Below are 23,397 nucleotides of genomic sequence, written 5' to 3' on the forward strand. Positions count from 1 at the left end.
CACACTCATTCATGCAGACAAGCTTTGACCAATCTGTCTGTCTTCCTTCCAGTCCTTCTCTGTACAGGCCTTACCTCTCCTCTGACCTCTCTCATTCTATCCTCATTCCTTTCCTTTCTCTCAGTACACATGGCTCCTTTGTTCTTTTCAGCACTGAGTGCTTTTATGCCACATCAAGAGAACCTTGGCTTTGAAGTTTGAACAATTTTGCACGTATGCAGCTTTCCTCTGGTCTCTTCCTCACTCTTTTTTCCTTTTGATTCCATCTCTCTTTTTCACTCTTTACGTCTTTACAGTTGATGTTATGTTTCATGTTGTTCTTTTACTCTTCAAAGGAGCATTTCATCTGTTCATGCTCACCTATATGTGAATAGTTTTGTGTTTGAACAGACACAAAACATGTATCATTTATCTCCACTGCACCAATGGCTTTCTCTGTAGGCTAGATGAAATCCCCTCACATGCAGCTGCACATATGGAGGGACTGAATATGTTAGTGATGGTGTCTTTGGTCTCACGCTGCACTCAAAGCAGGGTGTCCTTGTCTGGAAGGTTTTCTCATGGAGTACAATAGAGGGGAGGCCTATAGAGGGAGGCCCCTCTCCCTTTCATAGAGAATAATACACACAATGCAGCCTCCACTATTGACTTGAATGCACATAAAACTCTCTAATTTGTACCAACTCAAGTAGCAGATAATATGTTCAATCTCTTCTAGCATTGCAACACACACACACAATGCGGCCTACTTAATCAACCTAAGCGCACAAAACAACTCCTCCACTGGAATGAAATGTTACCAACTCAAGTGGTCTGAAGTAGATTTTCGCTGAGAGTACACACACACACACACACACACACACACACACACACACACACACACACACACACACACACACACACACACACACACACACACACACACACGCACACACAAACTCCCAGCATCCGTCCTCTTCAAATGCCTGCTATTTCCAGAATCTAGTACCTCCCTCTCTATAGTTATTCAATAGGTGGTGACAACAGATGGGTGTGTTCATAGGTGGTGATAACAGATGGGTGTGTTCAATAGGTGGTGACAACAGATGGGTGTGTTCAATAGGTGGTGACAACAGATGGGTGTGTTCATAGGTGGTGATAACAGATGGGTGTGTTCAATAGGTGGTGATAACAGATGGGTGTGTTCAATAGGTGGTGACAACAGATGGGTGTGTTCAATAGGTGGTGACAACAGATGGGTGTGTTCATAGGTGGTGATAACAGATGGGTGTGTTCAATAGGTGGTGACAACAGATGGGTGTGTTCAATAGGTGGTGACAACAGATGGGTGTGTTCATAGGTGGTGATAACAGATGGGTGTGTTCAATAGGTGGTGATAACAGATGGGTGTGTTCAATAGGTGGTGACAACAGATGGGTGTGTTCAATAGGTGGTGACAACAGATGGGTGTGTTCAATAGGTGGTGACAACAGATGGGTGTGTTCAATAGGTGGTGACAACAGATGGGTGTGTTCAATAGGTGGTGACAACAGATGGGTGTGTTCAATAGGTGGTGACAACAGATGGGTGTGTTCAATAGGTGGCGACAACAGATGGGTGTGTTCAATAGGTGGCGACAACAGATGGGTGTGTTCAATAGGTGGCGACAACAATATGGGTGTGTTCAATAGGTGGCGACAACAGATGGGTGTGTTCAATAGGTGGCGACAACAGATGGGTGTGTTCAATAGGTGGCGACAATAGATGGGTGTGTTCAATAGGTGGCGACAACAATATGGGTGTGTTCAATAGGTGGCGACAACAATATGGGTGTGTTCAATAGGTGGCGACAACAGATGGGTGTGTTCAATAGGTGGCGACAACAGATGGGTGTGTTCAATAGGTGGCGACAACAGGTGGGTGTGTTAAATAGGTGGTGAAAACAGATTGGTGTAATGCAGTGTAAAGACCTGATCTTTACTATGGTAAACACTGAAGAGTTTGATCTGGGCTATAAAAACACACAGTCACTGAGGAGCGAATGGCTCCACTGTGATTTGTAAACATGTTTGGGTGTTTTGGGTGACGTTAGGGTGTGTGTGGGGATGGAGGGGGGATGACAACATAATGATGTTTGTTTCAAAAATTAGGGTTGTTTTCCTAAAGAAGTTAAATCCGCTTCGTGTTTTGTTTCCTTACCACGATGCTAACGAATATTGCGATACTGGTATCGTCCCGGCCCTGCTTACAATATGTCCTCTTCTCCTTATTTCATGTCAGATCCCCCTGGCTCACTTTGATGACATCCTATCACCAGACACCCAGGGATACGGTCTGTGTCCTCCTGACTCACTCTGTGTCCCAGCCTGGTTTCTCTTTGGTTTCCCCTCTTTTTGTCCAACAACCAGCCTTTGAAGTTTTGTGAGTGTGTCGTGCGTGCAGTGCGCACATGTTTGTGTACGTGTGAGTGCTGACTGTGATGGAATCCCAGTGCTGACCTCAGCCTGCACAAAAGAGCAGGTCAGTTGGAAAGCCCAGAAAAGGGGGAGAAAGGAGTAGAAGGGGTGAAAGAAAAGAAGAGTGGTGGGGACGGAGGGGAGAGTATGGACTAGGGGTCACTCACTGACCTCTGTCTGAGTGGCCTGCTGAGAACAGAAGGACATGTCACTCAAAATGGACTTTGAGAGAGGTGGTATAGCGTTCTACTCAGCCTCTTTGGTTAGGCCTATTTCTTTCTTGTGAATACCGTCCAAAAATGTTCAATTGTGTGTTTATTATGGTTGAGTGTTTCCAAGAGAGAGGGTGGGTGTGTTGTGGATGCATGGGAACCTTGCACCATGCTAAAGTCATTAACAGGAGAACAAGACTCATCAGAGAGCAACAGCATGTTTATTTACCTGGTGTGTGTGTGTGTGTGTGTGTGTGTGTGTGTGTGTGTGTGTGTGTGTGTGTGTGTGTGTGTGTGTGTGTGTGTGTATGTTCCCTCAAAGTGTGTGTACATGCGAGAGAATGTAGCCTAATTTTATTGCAACCTTCTCTCTCCCCCTCTTCTCTTTCTCTCTCCCCATCTTCTCTTTCTCTCTAACCCTCTTCTCTTTCTCTCTAACCCTCTTCTCTTTCTCTCTAACCCTCTTCTCTTTCTCTCTCCCCCTCTTCTCTTTCTCTCTCCCCCTCTTCTCTTTCTCTCTCCCCCTCTTCTCTTTCTCTCTCCCCCTCGATCTGTCTGTCTCTAGCTGATAGATTATGAATGACGTTGTCCATTTCTCTAAGGGCTGGAAGGCACTGCAGGCTAGATCAAGTTCCTGTTTACTAACAGCTACACTTTCATTCACAGACAAAAAGAGAGGGGGGGAGAGACGTCCGGCATACTATAAATAATTCACACAGAGAGAGGGAGGAGGGATACTGAGGAGAGTGGTCCGTGGTTTTGTTACTGTTCAGAGATATCAAAGTATGATATTGAATGTAGGCCTATCCCAGAGTTAAACATTATACCATATGTCATAAAGTTAGTGTCATTTGAGTCAAGTGTCTGATACCGGGATCTACTTTCTATGGTTTATCAAGGTCATGTAGTTTCAGAGATACGGGATAAGAGCTGTAAAATGAACACAAGTTCCCCCCTCACATTTTCTTGCTTGTCTGTTTTCCCCACACCATTTTTCCTGGAGTTTTTGTTTTGCTGAAGAGGGGATGCAAGGTCATGGTTAGAGCAGGAGAACAGAATAAAGGGGGTGAAAAGAGGAGAGGAAGGAATCGATATAGATGACCTTAGTAGGAGAGAGCGAGAGAGAATGCATGAAGGTGGAGATTGAAAGAAGGAAGGAGAGAAGGTATGGATTGAGATGTGACATTAGGTGATTGAGGTGGAGGATCCAGGCTACCTCGTGGTTTTAGGGCTCAGTGGGTCCTCTTCTCTTTTAGTCCAATTACAGAAATAAAGCTGTGCTCTGACAGTGGTGGGGGGCAGGGTGTGTTGAGGGATGCTTTGGGCATTTTACTGGAGGTTTTATAGTCTATAATGTTGAATGGGAAGAAGAGGGGGAGTTAGGGGGAGGGGGATTGGGTTCAGGGGTTGACTGATAGAATTGGGACTGGAGGGGATGGGGATTGAGGTTTGCGAGTTTGTCTGGGTAGCAAGGGGGTGCAGGAAGAGAGAGAGTGAGTGTGTTGCTGGAGGTTTCATCTCATTACTTGCTGCGCGTGCGTGAGCGCTGGGTAGTTGTGAAGACACGTCTGTCGGGTTGCGAAGGAGATCCAAATGAGGTGTGAAAATGGGACGGAATGAGGGAGAAATGGAGCGAGAGAAAGTAGAGCAGAAGACGGTCATCATTCACTTCAGCTTATTATCCATCTGTCAGCTCCACGTCTTTATGACTGCGGTTCATTCAACAATACTTGTTTATCTCTCGCTCTCTCACTCATACACATCCTCTATTGTTCCTTATCGTTTGTTTAAGCAAGTGTTTTCCAATTGGCCTACTTTCATCTTGGGCTGTAGGCCTATATATTGGCTTTTAGTCTAATATTAATGAACCTGGTTTTATAAAGGGCTTCTCAGAAAGACTGAAGTTCTACACTTAGTCAGTTAGGAAGTCAATAGAAAACGTCAAATGAAATATTGTACAGTCAATGGTTGACATGTTGTGCATTTTGGAAGGCGTCTTTCTCAGGTCTGATCATCACCTCAGTCTGAGGTCCATACCTGATGCTGTGTGTTTGTCAAGCCGCGTATCAAAAGCAATCTAATTTTATTGGTCGCATACACATGTAGCTGATTTGCGGGCATAGCGAAATACTTGAAGGATTAATATTCGTGTTGTTTTGGAGCGTCTCCTCTCCTCAAAGCATGTCTATGATAGAGGGATGAAGGATGGATGAAGGATGGATAGACGGGTGGATAAGCCTAATCCAGGAGATGTCTAGTTTTCTCCTCATATGGCAGATCTATTGGCCGTGTCTACTGGTCCCTCTGTGTTCAGAACAATAGGTCCTGTAATCACTGCTGCCATGGCCGGCTTGCGTTTGCATGTTATCTTAATACTGTACGCATGCCAGATGGTGTGATGCTCACCCCAATCACAGAACAGGCCAGGAGCCCCACGCCAAGCGTGGGGAGTCAGAGAGAGGGGGAGAGAGAGAGAGAGGGTAAGGTTTGCTGAGGAGAGAGAGAAGAGAAACTTGCAGAATGCTTCTCTGTGTGAATCTGGCACAGCCATTGCAGAACACTAGAGCGTGGCAGTGAAGCTGTCAAATACACAAACACACATACTCTACACACACACACACACAGCATTGTGAATGTACACTGCAAAGAGGTCCAGGAGAGGAGGAGACGAGGTTGGAAGGGGGGGACCTTTTACCCACAAATTCAACAATCATTTGCAATCCCATTCAAGCTCCAGTTTCAGCCCCCTCCCATCTCCATCCCCCATCCATTTGGGAAGACATAAAGGAATACGGGGCAGTAGTAGGGGCAGGCAGAGAATTGAGTTTGTGTGTGCACTTGTGTGTGTATCTCCGTAGTGCTTTGTATGTATGTATGTACGTGTGTGTGTGTGTGTGTCTGATAGAAGCTGTACAGAGTGGACAATAGGCGGATTGTATGTGATCTATATTCATGTGGCACAGATTCAGTGGCCGTGTGCTAACAGCAGTCTGGCTGATCAGAGAGAGGGAGGGAGGGAATGACGGAGAAAATGATCAGAGTTGTGGTGAGATGAAAAGGGACATACACACAGACATTCAGTCAGGAACAGTTGTTGGTCTCTAAGAAAAGTCAACAGTCCTTTCTTTGTGCATCAGAGTACAAAGCAGGTGGTGTCCCTAACTACTAAAGTCTACTACAGGAGAGGAAATATCAGACCAGCATAGGCCTCCTGGGGAAGTGAAGAGAAACTCACAGCAGAGAGGAGATGTGAGATTCAGACATGAGAGAGAGAGAGCGCGCTTTGGTAGGTCCCAGAGTGGGAGTGGTGGAGAGGGAGAGAAACAGAGTAGGCTAGCCTATTTATTCTGTATTTATGAAATCCATATACCTTACAGTTAAATATAATTACTCCTGGTCATACTGTTACATCGTGTTTGAATCTTTAATCTTTAGAGTCCTGCAGAGAGAGAGAGAGAGAGGGAGAGAGAAAGAAAAAGAGGGAAGAAGAGAGAGAGAGAAAGGGATAGGGAGAAATGAAGAGAAAGGGTGAGAGAACACCATGGTAACCAAAGCACAAGGGAACAGATTCTACACCCCTCCCGCTGTGTGTGTGTGTGTGTGTGTGTGTGTGTGTGTGTGTGTGTGTGTGTGTGTGTGTGTGTGTGTGTGTGTGTGTGTGTGTGTGTGTGTGTGCGCGTTCCTCAAAGGTCTGGGCAGCGCCTGAGATGGGAGGGGGTGGGCAGTGTGTGAGGGGGAGAGGCTCATTGTGAACACAGCAGACACACACACACACACAGGGCTGAGCCACCATATAGAGTGAGTGGAGAAGAGCGGCGGCAGCACTCGTTTGTCCTGTCCTCCTCCTCGTTCCCTCGCTCATCTGCGTCGCCTTTACAAGACCTTTCTATTAATATTATTATAGGAAAATAAATACCGACTGGAATAATGGTGTTTATCGGGACCTCGTTAAAATCTGTCATTAAATACTTCAAGAGGAAGGGTAAGAGAGACACTTTGGTTTCATTTTCTCTGCCTTTCCTTCCCTTTATTAAATATATCATTCATTTCCCAGTTATGACAGATCAGGTGTCACTTTGAGAGGACTTTTCATAAAATGAGTTTTAGTTGTGGATAATGTTACACAGTACGTTGTCATGGGGGGGGGGTGTTTCTGTGATCTGACTGAGTACATACTGTTGTTCTCTGTTACCTAGTAACCAGTGGGAGAGGCATTTAAAGGGTTAACGTCTCGGCTAGAGTTAAGTGCCCTCTCTTTCATTTGAAGCACTCTCTTGGATTTTGTAGAAATTGGGGCAATTCTGAATGAATTTAGGATAGTAGGGTCTGTGTGTCAGGGGATTGGGGACGTGCATGTGAGAGTGTGCGAGAGGTGACATGCTCTTACTGAAAGCTCTTTGTGCTTATCCTAATCTCAGGTGTATCCTGTATTAGCACTGTGTGTACTGTAATTCTCAGATCAACTTTGTTAATCCTTACCTCAGCATTTTCAGACTCCTTCCACACACCTGTGTAGGTAGAAAAGGAGGCGTGAACACTGATACAGTAGGTAACCTAAACTACAGAGGGGTGTTTTATGGAGTGATCCGTTGCATGGATAGAAGCACCTTGCAGCTGTCACCAGACCCTATCAATGTGATGATGCAGAGTAATCAGTAGTAGATGATATCAGCCTCTGGCCCTGCTGCATACCTCCTCTCTATTCCTCTCTATCCTGCACATCACATGGGATTGTGTCTCTGTATGTATTGGTAGGTTATAGTGCTATATACAGGATTATAAACTGGGTGGTTTGAGCCCTGAATGCTGATTGGCTGACAGCTGTATACCACGGGTATGACAAAACATTTATTTTTAATGCACTAATTACATTGGTAACCAGTTTATAATAGCAATAAGGCACCTCAGGGGTTTGTGGTATATGGCCAATAAACCACAGCGAAGGGCTGTGTCCAGGCACTCCGCGATGCGTCGTGCGTAAGAACAGTCCATAGCCGTGGTATATTGGCCATATACCACACCCCCCCCGTGCCTTATTGCTTAATTAGAAGTTGTCAATATGCACGGATTCTTTTTAAATATAGATTCTAAGAGGACCATGTTTCTGTGTGTGTTTCTGCAACTTTTGATTTTCTTTCCTCTCTGCGATAATTGTGTGCTGGTAGTAAGGGAGGTGTGCTTGGGGAGGTTAGGTGACAACTGAAAAGAGCCTGATGTGGACATTGTGGTAGCATGCGTGTTTCTGGGCGAGTGTGATGGGGTTCGGGGGTTGTCTGGGGCTGGGGGTATTGTACTAGTGAAAGGCCTGATGTGGAGGCTGATTCTGTGGGACAATACAGGCTTTATGTCCATAGTCCCAGTGGCCTTGGTCTGGCTCTGTGGCTCTGTACTGGCTCTATTCACCACATCAGGCCCCAGGGTGGGGGGAGAGCTAGCTACCTGCATGGACTGGGCTGGAGGATACTCCCAGCTGTGTTTGTGTATGAGACAGTGTTTTGACTAGGTTGTTTGGGACTAGTGGATACAAGTGCGTAACTTCATTTGTGTATTTAGAGTTGTGTGTAGGCCTATCTTTAGAGTTTTGTGTAGGCCTATCTTTAGAGTTGTGTGTAGGCCTATCTATGCACTGTTAGTCTGGTGCAAAGTAGCCCTTATGTGAGTGGTTAGGCATGTTTGGGTGTCCGTTGTCAACTCCTTCACTTTATGTGAGTGTATATTTGGAGTGTGTGAGCGTGTATGTGCACGTTTGCGTGTCCCGTTCCCTCTAGCTCTGTTCTCCTGTTCAGCGTTGTCCATTGGTCAGTGGTGTGGTCTTGTGATGTGCTGTCCGGTCAGATTGATCCTTTTTACGAAGGTCTTACACACTGGCACAACAGTGTGATGGTGATATGCAAGGATACTTATACACAGTTGGTCCGTCACACACACTGAGAGCTCACACACACTGAGAGCTCACACACACTGAGAGCTCACACACACTGAGAGCTCACACACACTGAGAGCTCACACACACTGCCAATGTGGCGAACATGTGGCAGCAACGGGTGTCATTCACCCTCCGATGATTCTCCCACTTCTCAACCACATGGTATGGTGGGTCTCCGTATTCTCAGGGTTTCCTTTCCCTACATGAGAAGGTTTAGCTGTGTGTGTGTTTGAAGAGGAGAACGGAGAGCGATGTGTTGGCGAGATGTGCCTAGCTGTTTGTAAAGAACAGTTGGTTAGCAAAAGAGCAAGGTCATGAAGGAATACAAAGGCTCCTCTCTCCCTGCCAAAGAGGTAGTTAACCGGCCATCTAAGAGGTGTCAACTTTAACTGCTGAAGAGAGGAACTCCAAACAGACGTCACGTCACACTCCAACGGTCGGCCCTGCCACCTGTGGTCCCTAGGGACTGGCACACTGGATGGCGCCTTCACACCTGTGGTCCCTAGGGACTGGCACACTGGATGGCGCCTTCACACCTGTGGTCCCTAGGGACTGGCACACTGGATGGCGCCTTCACACCTGTGGTCCCTAGGGACTGGCACACTGGATGGCGCCTTCACACCTGTGGTCCCTAGGGACTGGCACACTGGATGGCGCCTTCACACCTGTGGTCCCTAGGGACTGGCACACTGGATGGCGCCTTCACACCTGTGGTCCCTAGGGACTGGCACACTGGATGGCGCCTTCACACCTGTGGTCCCTAGGGACTGGCACACTGGATGGCGCCTTCACACCTGTGGTCCCTAGGGACTGGCACACTGGATGGCGCCTTCACACCTGTGGTCCCTAGGGACTGGCACACTGGATGGCGCCTTCACACCTGTGGTCCCTAGGGACTGGCACACTGGATGGCGCCTTCACACCTGTGGTCCCTAGGGACTGGCACACTGGATGGCGCCTTCACACCTGTGGTCCCTAGGGACTGGCACACTGGATGGCGCCTTCACACCTGTGGTCCCTAGGGACTGGCACACTGGATGGCGCCTTCACACCTGTGGTCCCTAGGGACTGGCACACTGGATGGCGCCTTCACACCTGTGGTCCCTAGGGACTGGCACACTGGATGGCGCCTTCACACCTGTGGTCCCTAGGGACTGGCACACTGGATGGCGCCTTCACACCTGTGGAAACATATAACCCCTGCCTTACACAAACACCCCCCCCCAAGTCCCTCATCTCATTTGCCTTTCCCTCAGGCCTTTTGCACCGTTCAAATGGCAGTTCAACTGTTGACATTTGGACAGGCCCCGGGGACTTCTAATGGAGGGCGTCAACCTGTTTAAACGTACAACATTTGAACACCATCCACCCCAGGGGATTCCAAGTGTTTCCGAGACTTTCTCCTTGGCCTTTTGGGCTCTCAACAGAGCCACTCAAAGGGCTGTGTTGGGGACAGGGTGGTAGTTGTAGGGACAGGACACACATTTCCTCTAATGGTCCATTAGCACATATGGGAATGAATAAGGGTCAAGTCAAAAGGACCCTTCACCCCCCTCAACCCAAAAAAACACACACTACCTCAGATGGCCCATTTGCACCTGTGGGAAGAGTCCTTCATGCACCCCGCATCCCCACACACACACACCTCCTTCCTTAGCCTGCCCCTTTCCAGGATCCTCCCAACTTTCTCCTGTTTCTGTTCTTACTTGTCTGACTTTTTCCTGAGATAGATGGTCATGTTGTTAGTCAGTACAGGCATAGAACTAGAGAGTTTGTTTAGAGGAATGGAGATACGTGGTCTCCCAATCCCAGATAGTACTTTAGTCTGGATACAATCGCTCGGTAAGTCCAGTGTGTGTGTGTGTGTGTGTGTGTGTGTGTGTGTGTGTGTTTTCTTGAAATGGGCAATGTAAACAGCAGATGGTGGCACTACTCGTTGTGTGTTTTTGTACCCTCTCTATTTCCTTATTGTTGAGGTGTTGTGCAGGATGTGACCTGAGGATTGTGTTTGGACAATATTGGGTGACCAGGAAATAACCAAACAGGGTGAACAATGATTAGTCTGTGCTCCCGAGTGGCGCAGTGGTCTAAGGCACTGCATCTCAGTGCTAGAGGCGTCACTACAGACCCTGGTTTGATCCCAGGCTGTATCACGACCGGCCGTGATCGGGAGTCCCATAGGGAGGCGCACAATTGGCCGGGGTAGGCCGTCATTGTAAATAAGAATTTGTTCTTAGCTGACTTGCCTAGTTAAATAAAATAAATAAATAGGTAGAAACCTTCTTTGAACATTTGAGAAGTTGTTTGAGAGGCAATGTTTTGGAAGTTCTTCTTTGCTTGTTCGATTGGCAGTAGGCTAGTGTCTGAAACAATGCTCTTCGTGGGTTTTTGTGTTGAAGCCTGGTCTCTCAGTGGAGAACATGCTGTTTTGAAAACTACATTGAGTGTACAAAACATTAGGAACACCTGCTCTTTCCATGACAGACTGACCAGGTGAAAGTTAAGATCCCTTATTGATGTCACTTGTTAACTCCACTTCAACCAGTGTAGATGAAGGGGAGGAGACATGTTAAAGAAGGATTTTTAAGCCTTGAGACAATTGAGAAATGTATGTGTGCCATTCAGAGGGTGAATGTGCAAGACAAAAGATTGAAGTGCACAACTCAATATTAGGAAGGTGTTCCTAATGTTTTGTACACTCAGTGTCTATTGTAATGTTCTTCAGTTGGAACTTCTGACTAACCTTCCCTCCACTTTCCATTGCCCTCCACAGTTTAGTCATTTAACAGACTCTCTTATCCAGAGTGACTTACAGTAGTGAGTGCACACATTTTCATACTGGTCCCCGTGGGAATTGAACCCACAACCCTGGTGTTGCAAGTGCCATGCTCTACCAACTGAGCTACACGCGACCATGCATCACAGTGGAGTGTTAAAGCTGTTTGTGTGTAGGGTCACACCTTCATACAAATGTCACTCCCTCCTTCCACTCCAACAAGATTTATTAGCATTCCAACCTCCGGATAAATAACAGCTGGCCTATAGGCTGGGTAAGGTGGCAGGTAGCCTAGTGGTTAGAGCATTGGGCCAGTAAGCGAAAAGTTGATAGTTTGAATCCCCGAGCTGACAAGGTGAAAAATCTGTCGATGTGCCTTTTGAGCAAGGCCTTTAACCCTAATTGCTCCTGGGTCGCTTTTGATAATGGCTGTCCCTGGCCGTGACTCCACGGTTTAGAGTATATATTGAAAACAACATGGGGGGTTTCTGCTCGTTTTTATTTCAAAATGGAACATGAATTGCGCCAGTGTGTCCTGAAGTTGACGGCTTGATTGAAGAAGAAGAAAAACATTTCCAATGAAATAGAACAAATATAAGCACCCACCAAGTTCTTATTTATTTCAAAGCATCAGTCCCTATCCCTGACATACAACAGTACCAAAACACATCTAGCCTATATTGTTAAACACGACTGCCTTTTTAAACTGTAAATCATTTAACTTCCTTCTTTCTCTCTCCTCCCTCCGTAGCGGTGTCTAACCTGGATGAGGAGAGCAAGTGGACGGTCCACTACACAGCCCCGTGGCACCAGCAGGAGAACGTGTTCCTGCCCGGCAGCAGACCGCCCTGCGTAGAGGACCTCCACCGCCAGGCCAAGGTCAACCTCAAGACCGCACTGAGGGGTAAGGACCACGACCATACACAAACATGACCATACACACACATACAGACACACACACAAATACAGTGTTTTTGGAATGTCACCGACCACCCATTGCATTTCATCACCCTCAATATCTCTTGATACTTTATTGATGTTCACGACGTTCCGACAACGTTGTAAAAAAAATAAAATAAACGTCCAAAGCGTTTGTTTGCCTAGCTGCACAACACACCCGTGTTAAGCCCTCCTGTGGTGTGTCCAGTATCTTTGAGGGGTGAACATGAAAGGTTCTCCCAAAGCAGCCACAACTAGTCACTTCCTGGTCTGTTCCCAAAGAGAAAGGTTCAGGTGTGGGAAAAGGCATGGGGGAGGAGTTGAGTTGGAGTGGGTGTGGATGGGGTTGGTCTGTGCTAGTTTGTGTTGATCAGTGTAAAGGACAAGACATGCGGTCTGCCGTTCGTTCGCTTGCTGACGGCACGGTGTTATAGAGTCTGACTGACAACATTTTGGACCGTTTCTACGTGTAGAATCTGGTTGCACTCGGTTTTCAAAATATGGCTGGCATTCTATTCAGGGGTGCTAAGTTCTCTCGGCCGGCAAACGTGATCGGTGTGTCCGTGCCTTTAGAGAGATTCTCTGGTACTTTTGTATACTTTTTAGCCAGTAATTCTGAAAGTAGCACTGACTCATGAGCCAAAAGTGTGTACCACGTCACATATGTGCACCACGTTATTGCTCTCTTCCTGGCTCTGCTGTGTGAGCGTCTTGCTAACTGTCACTCAAATGGTGAGGGGCTGAACCTCATTGGTTGCCTGGAACTCAAATTGCTATGGAGCTGGCCCATGTGGGGGAAATGTAGGGACAATGGCACTGCACCATTGCCAGTAAACAGTCGCTTTCAAACTAGGGATTTCGTGGCTAATTGAGGTAAGACTTGTAATTCTGCTCATAGATTATGCATGTATGAACTACACATTGGCACATCCAGCCCAAAGCGGGAGGTTTAAAAAAATACTTAGTCGCCAAAGTTCTGTAGCATGTCTTTAAGGATGGTGTGTGAGTAGGTGAGTGTGGGGCGGGGGCTTGTTATTTATGTGCTAGGTGAGCTTGTGTGCCAAGCAGAAAAAGAGAGAGAAGATAAAGGGAGAAAAAGGAGGAGAGAGAAAGGGGGAGATAAAGGAGAGGAGGGCAGAGAGAGGGAATAGGAGGAGAGGGACTGAAGACAATAGAAGAGGTAAGCTAATGCATAGAGTGTTATTAATTCACCTCCACTAAGATAATGCCACACACACTGTCTTTGTCCTTCTGTCCCATTGTCCTGGTTCTATGTGAGGTTATTGTCCATGTAATATGACACACACCCGCCATGCTACACACCGCATGGGTAATGGTATCCTTTGATCACCTGCCACCGTCCTTCTGAAAGAGCCCTTCCAACAGGTGTCTGGGGAGACTGTCTGTGTTGGTCAGTCTGTTACGCCGTGGTGTGTGTTTAGCTGCTGCACCCATGTTCTCTTCCCATGAAGCTGCTGCTGGGATGCGCTGTTACATCATGGTCAGCCTACAGTCTGCTAGGAATAGAAGCAGTACACAATGTATACTTTCAAACTAACCCTGTACAAAGCTGTAACACAAGGGGACCTAGAAACTGCCCAAAGCGCTGTTCTATGGCTGACCAGTCTGGTTAGAGTCAGGATATGAATTGGTATAGAGATAAACGTATCTGAGAGCAGCGCATAAGGTCTATCCACCACCGTGCCCCTGCTCCTGTGCTTATGAAGCCCCCTCTCATTAAATCAATGTTATTCCCGTCGGCCATATCACCAGGACAGAGACACAAAGAGAAGTTAGGGAAAATTCAATATCAGACCCTGCTTGGGTCTCAAAGCAATCAATATGTAATCAGCTGCTAGTGTCATCGGCACCACGCCCGAGTCTCTCAACAGTTAGGACAGGGTCATTACCCATAATGCCATTCGTCGGCACATTCTGGTGTCAGGTTGTGGTCGTGTGTGCACAAGGGTGACTCATTGGGAGGGAAAGCACAGACATATTGCGTAATATCAGACACATTATAGTCAATAGTGTTTGAAAGATTTGATCGAACATGTTCAATTAGTACCTCGCTCTCTTTCTACATCATTCTGGAATGGTGCCATGTGACCATAGCAATAAACCTCCATATTTCCCCTTCAGCTAAACTCCAGTCCCTGTTCTGCTCGACAACAGTCCTGGAAACGGAAACTGTGTAACACCTATCCCCCTCCTCCTCCTCATCTCAAGTGGCTTCTAAAACCCTTCTATTCCAGATCACAGGCGCAAACACTAACAGCCATCAGTAACTAGCTGCTCCATTAGGCTCCATTAAATGACAGTATTATACATGCAGACAGCGCCTCAGTGCCTGAAGAGACCTACTCTAATTAGCTATGTAGGCATTAGGACATGAAAGAGGAAAGTAGTCAGTAAGGTGTAGCTCTGTAGAGGGTACGAACACATCAAACCACTCCTTCACATGAATATGACAATGGGCAGATTTACATTTGTACATCAGTGATTTGACTAATAAGTTGCTGCTATTCAACACAAAAGACTAGAGGAGTAGCGAATGTCTTTGTCGCTATACACACATCAAACGGAGATGGCAGAGACTAGAGAAATGAATAGGTCGATTTGGTCGCTGTGGTAAAGAGCATTCGGTGTAAATGATCTATATATTTTTATTGAACCTTTATTTGGGCTCCCGAGTGGTGCAGCAGTCTAAGGCACTGCATCTGTGCTTGAGGCATCACTACAGACCCTGGTTTGACCCCGGGCTGTATCACAACCGGCAGTGATTGGGAGTTCCATAGGGCGGCGCACAATTGGCCCAGCTTCGTCTGGGTTAGGGTTTGGCCGGGGCAGGCCGTCACTGTAAATAAGAATTTGTTCTAAACTGACTTGCCTAGTTAAATAACGGTTACATTTAAAAAATAAAACATTTGGCAAGTCAGTTAAGAACAAATTCCTATTTTACAATGATGGCCTACCCCGGCCAAACCTTCCCCTAACCCAGACGATGCTGGGCCATTTGTGCGCCGCCCTATGGAACTCCCGATCACTGCCGGTTGTGATACAGCCCGGGGTCAAACCAGGGTCTGTAGTGACACCTCTAGCACTGAAATGCAGGAGCCCAGAATTTGAAAGTATACGCACAAAATGAATATATCAGTTGAAGTCGGAAGTTCACATACACTTAGGTTGGAGTCATTTAAAACTCGCTTTTTAACCACTCCACAAATTTCTTGTTAACAAACTATAGTTTTGGCAAGTTGGTTAGGACATCTACTTTGTGCATGACACAAGTAATTTTTCCAACAATTGTTTACAGACAGATTATTTCACTTATAATTCACTGTATCACAATTCCAGTGGGTCAGAAGTTTACATACACGAAGTTGACTGTGCCTTTAAACAGCTTGGAAAATTCCAGAAAATGATGTCATGGCTTTAGAAACTTCTGATGGGCTAATTGACATAATTTGAGTCAATTGGAGGTGTACCTGTGGATGTATTTCTAGGCCTACCTTCAAACTCAGCGCCTCTTTGCTTGAAATCGTGATAAAATCAAAGGAAATCAGCCAAGACCTCAGAAAAATAATTGTAGACCTCCACAATGGTTCATCCTTGGGAGCAATTTCCAAACGCCTGAAGGTACCACGTTCATCTGAACAAACAATAGTACGCAAATATAAACACCATGGGACCACGCAGCCGTCATACCGCTCAGGAAGGAGACACGTTCTCTCTCCTAGTGATGAACGTACATTGGTGCGAAAAGTGCAAATCAATTCCAGAACAACAGCAAAGGACCTTGTGAAGATGCTTGAGGAAACGGGTACAAAGTACCTATATCCACAGTAAAACAAGTCCTATATCGACATAACCTGAAAGGCCGTTCAGCAAGGAAGAAGCCACTGCTCTAAAACCGCCATAAAAAAGCCAGACTACGGTTTGCAACTGCACAAGGGGACAAAGATTGTACTTTTTGGAGAAATGTCCTCTGGTCTGATGAAACAAAAATATAACTGTTTGGACATAATGACCATCGTTATGTTTGGAGGAAAAAGGGGGACGCTTGCAAGCCGAAGAACACCATCCCAACCGTGAAGCACGGGGGTGGCAGCATCATGTTGTGGGGTTGCTTTGCTGCAGGAGGGACTGATGCACTTCACAAAATAGATGGCATCATGAGGAAAGAAAAGTATGTGGATATATTGAAGCAACATCTCAAGACATCAGTCAGGAAGTTAAAGCTTGGTCACAAATGGGTCTTCCAAATGGACAATGACCCCAAGCATACTTCCAAAGTTGTGCCAAAATGGCTTAAGGACAACAAAGTCAAGGTATTAGAGTGGCCATCACAAAGCCCTGACCTCAATCATATAGAACATTTGTGGGCAGAACTGAAAAGTGTGTGCGAACAAGGAGGTCTACAAACCTGACTCAGTTACAACAGCTCTGTCAGGCGGAATGGGCCAAAATTCACCCAACTTATTGTGGGAAGCTTGTGGAAGGCTACCTCGACACATTTGACCTAAGTTAAACAATTTAAAGGCAATGCTACCAAATACTAATTGAGTGCATGTAAACTTCTGACCCACTGGGAATGTGATGAAAAAAATAAAAGCAGAAATAAATCATTCTCTCTACTATTATTCTGACATTTCACATTCTTAAAATAAAGCGGTGATCCTAACTGACCTAAAACAGGGAATTTTTACTAGGATTAAATGTCAGGAATTGTGAAAAACTGAGTTTAAATGTATTTGCCTAAGGTGTTTGTAAACTTCTGACTTCAACTGTAGCTTGAAAATCGCTCTGATATGGACATGTATATAGCTATAGAATTATCTATAGCATTTTAGATATACTATTCAATCATGCATATATAAATATTATTTAATTAGAAATTATTAAGTTATGTATAATTAGTCTAGTACATAATATTTCTACATCTCGTTAGTAGATGATGTGTTATTTAGTAGCTGATCTAGTTAGTCATGCAAATATGACAAAGGAGTCCCTGGTAGCAGTGTGTTGGCAGAGTGACTGAAGTGTAAATAGCCACTGAGGGAGGAGGTGTTTGAGAGAGAAGGACGATTCCACCATCTGTGTGTGACAGACTGGAAGGGATACCCCCTCCTAGCTCCCACACACACATGCATGTACACACACACACGTAGATTAGGAACACACACATCTCACCCCTCACAGCAGGGTCTAATGAGAGAAGCTGTCAGCGCTGTCAGGTGCTGCTGCTGAGGCAGGGGCCACACACACACACACACACACACACACACACACACACACACATACACACACACACACACACACACACACACACACACACACACACACACACACACACACACACACACACACACACACACACACACACACACACACACACACACACACACACAGGCTGCTCGTCTATATGCTGTGTGTCTCTGAACAGCTGCCTGGTATATTGCACAGGTCAGCTCCTCTGCTGTGCGTGTTCCCTGAGGTGTTGAACTCTCGACAGGTGTAGACACCACTACCAGGGGTGTAGACACCACTTCCAGGGGTGTAGATACCTACCAGGGGTGTCAGTCTGTGTGTGTGTGTGTGTGTGTATTAAGGTTTGTGTAACCCATTCCCTCCCTCTCTCTTCCAGAGTGTGACAAGTTAAGGAAGGATGGTTTCCGTAGCTCCCAGTACTACTCTCAGGGCCCCACCTTCTCTGGCAGGGCAGAGTCCCACAGCAGCCTGCAGGATGATGAGGACTACACAGACAAGAAGGTAACACACAGCGCGCACACACACACACAGCACGCACGCACGCACGCACGCACGCACGCACGCACGCACACACGCACACACGCACACAGCACGCACGCATGCACACAGCACGCACGCACACACACACACACACACACTCAGCACCCATAGAAAAATAATTGCACACACCAAACTGGTATCTGTCTGCCCTCCAGTGGTTTGAAGCAGAAGTGCACCACCTCTCTGTATTTTCCTCTAACATTGCCTGCACCCCCCCACCTCTCTCTCTCTCATTACATTGTGTTCCTGCCATGGATGGTTTCTCATGCGTGTACAGCCACTTAGAACTGTTTATCTGACAGGCCCTGATAGGGAACACTTAAGAGATTTATTCCAAATATCTAAATAGCATTGTTTTGATATTGGTTTAGACTTGGTGGAGCTGTTTTCACTCTAATGACAATAGACAACTTGAGAATTCCATGTGACTGACTGACACAGTGACAGTATGACATTATTAATTATCTTAACTAACCTGTGTGGTAGTGAGGTGGTATGACTGAGCTCCAGTTCTGGAACGTTAGGACTAACACGTGAATTGTCAAATAGTCAGAGAAGCCTTTTACAGGACGCTTACTTTCCTTGCATATCTCCAACCCCCTCACTCTTGTCCGCTTTTCTCTTCTCCATATTCCCACTCCTTCTGTAGTCTCTCCTCTCTCCACTTGACTCGTCCAATCGTGGGGGTCCTGATGGGGTCAGACGAGGTTGTTGAAGGGGGTCTTTCTGTTGTAGAATGAGGTGCCTCTCACCCCCTAACCCTGCTCTCTGTTGTCCCTCTCTCCAAACTGTCCCCTCTTTCCCTGGCCTGCCCCCACACCTCCTTTCGCTCTCATCCATCCCCTGCTTTTTCCTTTGGCCCAAGCCACCCTCAACCTTAACCCCCTTCCCCCACCTCTCTTGTTGCCCCCCTCTCCTCACCCCTGTTCTGTTTTCTCCAGGCTAGTGAGCCTAACTCTGGTTGACAGCAGCTCCCTAGCTCAAAGAAGAAACGGGGTTACTGTTTAGACCCACAATGGCCCCTAATGGTGGGGGCAATTCTGAAGGCTACAACATAACACATGGCTGGCTTCCTTCTCCACCCTGCCCTCCTCTCCTCCCTCTGACTATCCCATGTTTGAGCTGGTGTTGTCTCCCCCCCACCCGTTGGGACTGATAACATGACTGCATGCCCGCTCACAGTCTACCTGTAATTCTGCATTTGGGAATAGCATGATGGTGGTGTGGTGGGAGCTTCAAGAATTTCCCACTAACATTCTGGAATGATAGTGGAAGGTTAGTGAGATATAGGTGGGACATAACAGAGAGTAAACTTTCCCTGAGATGTTTTTACTGGACGGGTGGCACCTTGTCGAGTAAGTTCAAGTGAAGTGTGTCAGGCTGCGATGCTGTTGGAGAGGTAGGTATCTTTTGTTTTGAGATGGGAAAAGGAACCAATGTATTTTTTTTTTTTATATTCTGGAATATGAATTTGATCATTGTAGATATGTGTCGGCCTGTTTGGTTGATGCATTTTACATTTACATTTACATTTAAGTCATTTAGCAGACGCTCTTATCCAGAGCGACTTACAAAAAATTGGAAAGTTCATACATATTCATCCTGGTCCCCCCGTGGGAATTGAACCCTGGTCCCCCCGTGGGAATTGAACCCACAACCCTGGCGTTGCAAGCGCCATGCTCTACCAACTGAGCCACACGGGACCACGGGCTGTGAGTTCTCATGCCCTGGGTTCTAGAGAAAGCCCAGGTGCTGCAGTGAGAAGTTTGGTGGCGCTGCTCTTCTCGTATCTCTGCAGTGTAGATGTGATGCGCTCAGATTGAGAACTCACAGCCCGTCAGCACAGTTTAACGCATGAGAGCATCTCTCTCTCTCTGTTACTCTCATTTTGTTATCTCATTCTCTCACTCCTCCATGCTGTCAGTTTGTCGGGGTGTGAGGGTGTGCATGTCAATGTGTGTATGATTGACCGTGAAACATGTTTATAGACTCTCTGGCTCAAAGGTCAGATTGCTGCAGTAAACATAGTGGTGTGTGTGGGTGTTTGGGCAATAATGAACACAATGCTGGAAGAGGTTTAAAGCGTTCATACAAAGGATGGCAGACCCAGTGGGGGCAGGTGCAACACACACACACACACACACACACACACACACACACACACACACACACACACACACATACACATACACATACACACACACACCTTCCTCCTACAGGCTCAGGTGTGTTTCTTCAGGCTCAGTCTGAAGCTCATCTCTCCTCTTTCCCTCTCCTTCCCATCTCTCTCTCTTTTATCTCCCTTCCTCTCTACTCCTTTTCATTCCTGTGTACCCGTCTGTTCTTTCTTTTCCTCCCTCTCACTTCTCTCTCTCCTCTCCTCCAGTCCATGGCCTCGTCAGCGGAGGATGACAAGTCCCTGCACCCCATGAGGCCCCAGACCCCCCAGGAAGAGGAGGGGATAGATGAGTGTGACGGACAGGTGCGCTGCTACAAGGCCCCGACCCTCCCCACCCCTGAGGAGAAGATGAGGATGCAGGCTCAGGCCGTGCCCACTGACGTCATCCCTATCAACGTCACAGGTAGGCCACGCCCCCTGGCTGCCACACCCCCAATAGTGACCGTTGTATGTCCTAGGTTGAACATGCCCACAATTACCGATGCCATTCAACCAATGAAATAGGAGTCGTGGTCTTGAAGCAATCATTTTTCGCCTCACTTTTAACCCCTCTGTGTGTTTTCGAATGGACATACTGGGAATTGCATCCACATGCATAGAGCATTGTGTTTTCTGTCTGTCAGTAGTATTATATTCCCCCTGTTTTTCTTCCATATTATTATCTCACTCTCTGACCATCCCCCTGCTAAGTGTGTGTTTGTGAGCGTGCTCAGTCCATCCCAGTGTTAGAGAGAGTGAGAGAGATTGCAGTCAAAGGTCAAAGCAGCTCCATTGCTGTATCTCAAACCATGGGGCGTCTGACAGAGACCGACACCTACGACACACACACTACATACACACACAGACACACCACCACCAGTACAAGGTGATGGAGATAACCACACGTCATCTCAGGACCCAACACAGACACCGTACTGCTCTATCTCCCACCCACTAATACATCAGCTCTGCTAGTGACATCTGTCACTCAGCAGTCAGTCTGAGACTGCCCCCCCCCACATACACACACACTTTCTCTCCCTCTAACTATCTCTGTCAGCTCTGGCTCAGTGGTGTTTGTCCTGTCCTCTGACTCAGTTTGTCGCTAGCACACACCCGCTACAGGGCATAGAGAGAGAGCTGTCCGAGGCTAGATCCTGCCACAAAACACTGTAGCAAAGTAGCACAGACAGCTCCTAACAGTATCAATAGTCAGTTGGTGTTAACATGTATTTGAATACATGTAATTGTGAGACCTATTAAATCTGCAGGCTTCTTAACGCGGATTGGTTTAGAATCAGTGTTTTAAGTTAACAAAATGTCAACGTCATATCTAATCAAATTAAATAAAAAAAGACTGTTTGAAATGTGAGCGTGTTAGACTCCATCTGTCTATATGTCAGTTTTCATATCACTTTCTCACCATCCATCAAAAAGAGCAGATTCACAGAGTCTGAACTAGTTTCAGACAGTCAGAGCAAGACACTGATCTGTCTGTATGTTTGGTCTTGTATGGCTGTGTGGGATACTCACTCTTTTAGTTTCTGTGTTTATCTGTGTGTCATTCCCCCCGTCTATGTTATACAGCATGCTTTTCTATATATATGTGACTGTCTACTCTCTCTCTCTGTCACTCTGCCTGTCTCTAAACTCTGCATGTATGAACACAATTGCACGTGTGTTTGTATCACTAACGGGCTGGTTTTTGTTTGTCGCTGTTCTGCCTGCCTGCTCTCGCCCTCCCGGCCACTAGGGGCAACGTTTGACCGGCAGGCCAGCATCCGCCGCTCCCTCATTAACACTGACACAGTCTCCCGCCGGCCCAAGAAGGTCAAACGCAGAAAGACTATATCAGGGCTGCCTGACAACATCTGCACCGAACTAGGTATGGTATATACCCAGAGCTGTTCTGCATAAAGCTCTCACTAGTCCTCCCACCCTTCCCTCATCCCTGACCCAGACAGCTAGTCCATCCACCTACCTGCCTCACACCTCTGGCTGGTTTAGTGACTAGTTTGACTCCCCCTCATTGTTAAGTCTACCGTAGAACCACCACCATTGCTCATTCTCAAAGTTCTCTTCCCTATTCTAGAATTTCTACATCTGCTTTCTCATGCTAGAATCTTGACATTTGACATCTCTCTTCTAGAAGCTCTTCATAAGCCCCCCACCCCCCGCCCCTCATAGTAAAATCTCTACTGGCATCTGTCATTGTAGGACCTTTACTTCCTCATATCTAGTAGTCCAGAGTCTGACATCACTCCGAAACACTCCTTTTCCCATGACCCCCATGGGCCCGGTCTCTGCGCTGTCCTCCTTCCTTAGCCATGATAAGTGTATCTAATGTGAACACAATTTTTTTTTAAATATCTGGTGACTTACGAGAACGGCGCTGGTAACAAGTCTAGTGAATCTAAATGGGCACTTATTCGTATGTGTTAATCCCTGGGATACACTGATAATCTAAGCATGCCACAGTGTGTCCCACACACCCCACCACTAAACCCTGCATCTAATCCCAGCATTCCTACCACAGATGTCATTCTATCTTCATATTTCCACAACTGTGTAATGCACACTCGCCTATCATGGGGGAGTGGGGTTGGCTTGAGGCCAATGGAGGGAGGGGGAGAATGATGCGGGAGGTTAAGTAGGAAAGGGTATATGATGTGAGGTGAATGGACAATATTGGTTTTCTGTCACAATCGAAACAAACACACAGTCAAGCATACATGTCCTATTGTGGACTCACTGTGAAATCGGTCTTAACCCGAACCCACCTCTCCTCTCCTCTGTCTCCCCAAGGCTTAGGGGATACGCCAGACGAAGAGGGCCTGAATGTTTCCATTTCCCGCCCCTGTGCGTTTATTGTCAGCTGCTGTTATGATAGCCCCACCCTTCTAACACCCCCTGACCTTTCACCCCTACTCCTCAGAACAGATGGGCTGAGGAACAGGCAGAGGGGTCAGGGTTCCTCACCCCTGCTAATAGCTATGTGCTACACTAAGTTAAGCTAACTCTATTAAGGTATGGGTGACTGGGGACTCTCCTTGCGTTAAGAGAATGTCATCTCGCTGTAGGATGAAATCAGTGCAGCTGATAGGCAGAGCTTTGAAGCCTTATTATACAGACAGACCGGT

General features: G+C 46.7%; 1 protein-coding gene across 4 annotated transcripts in view; it reads left to right on the forward strand.

Moving 5' to 3' along the window:
* nhsl1b (NHS-like 1b) overlaps positions 1-23,397 on the forward strand; it is a 152,666-nt gene that overhangs the window by 112,631 nt on the left and 16,638 nt on the right. For 2 of the 4 annotated variants that reach the window (XM_038962278.1, XM_038962279.1), the window contains 4 exons: positions 12,101-12,253; positions 17,936-18,060; positions 20,486-20,681; positions 22,011-22,142. In XM_038962278.1, the coding sequence (XP_038818206.1) occupies positions 12,101-12,253; positions 17,936-18,060; positions 20,486-20,681; positions 22,011-22,142 (606 nt within the window). The remainder of the gene's footprint in view (positions 1-12,100; positions 12,254-17,935; positions 18,061-20,485; positions 20,682-22,010; positions 22,143-23,397) is intronic. The other 2 variants (XM_038962280.1, XM_038962281.1) reach the window with 1 other exon arrangement.

The sequence above is a fragment of the Salvelinus namaycush genome, chromosome 24 (genome assembly GCF_016432855.1).
Source record: "Salvelinus namaycush isolate Seneca chromosome 24, SaNama_1.0, whole genome shotgun sequence".
In the NCBI taxonomy this organism is placed as follows: Eukaryota; Metazoa; Chordata; class Actinopteri; order Salmoniformes; family Salmonidae; genus Salvelinus; species Salvelinus namaycush.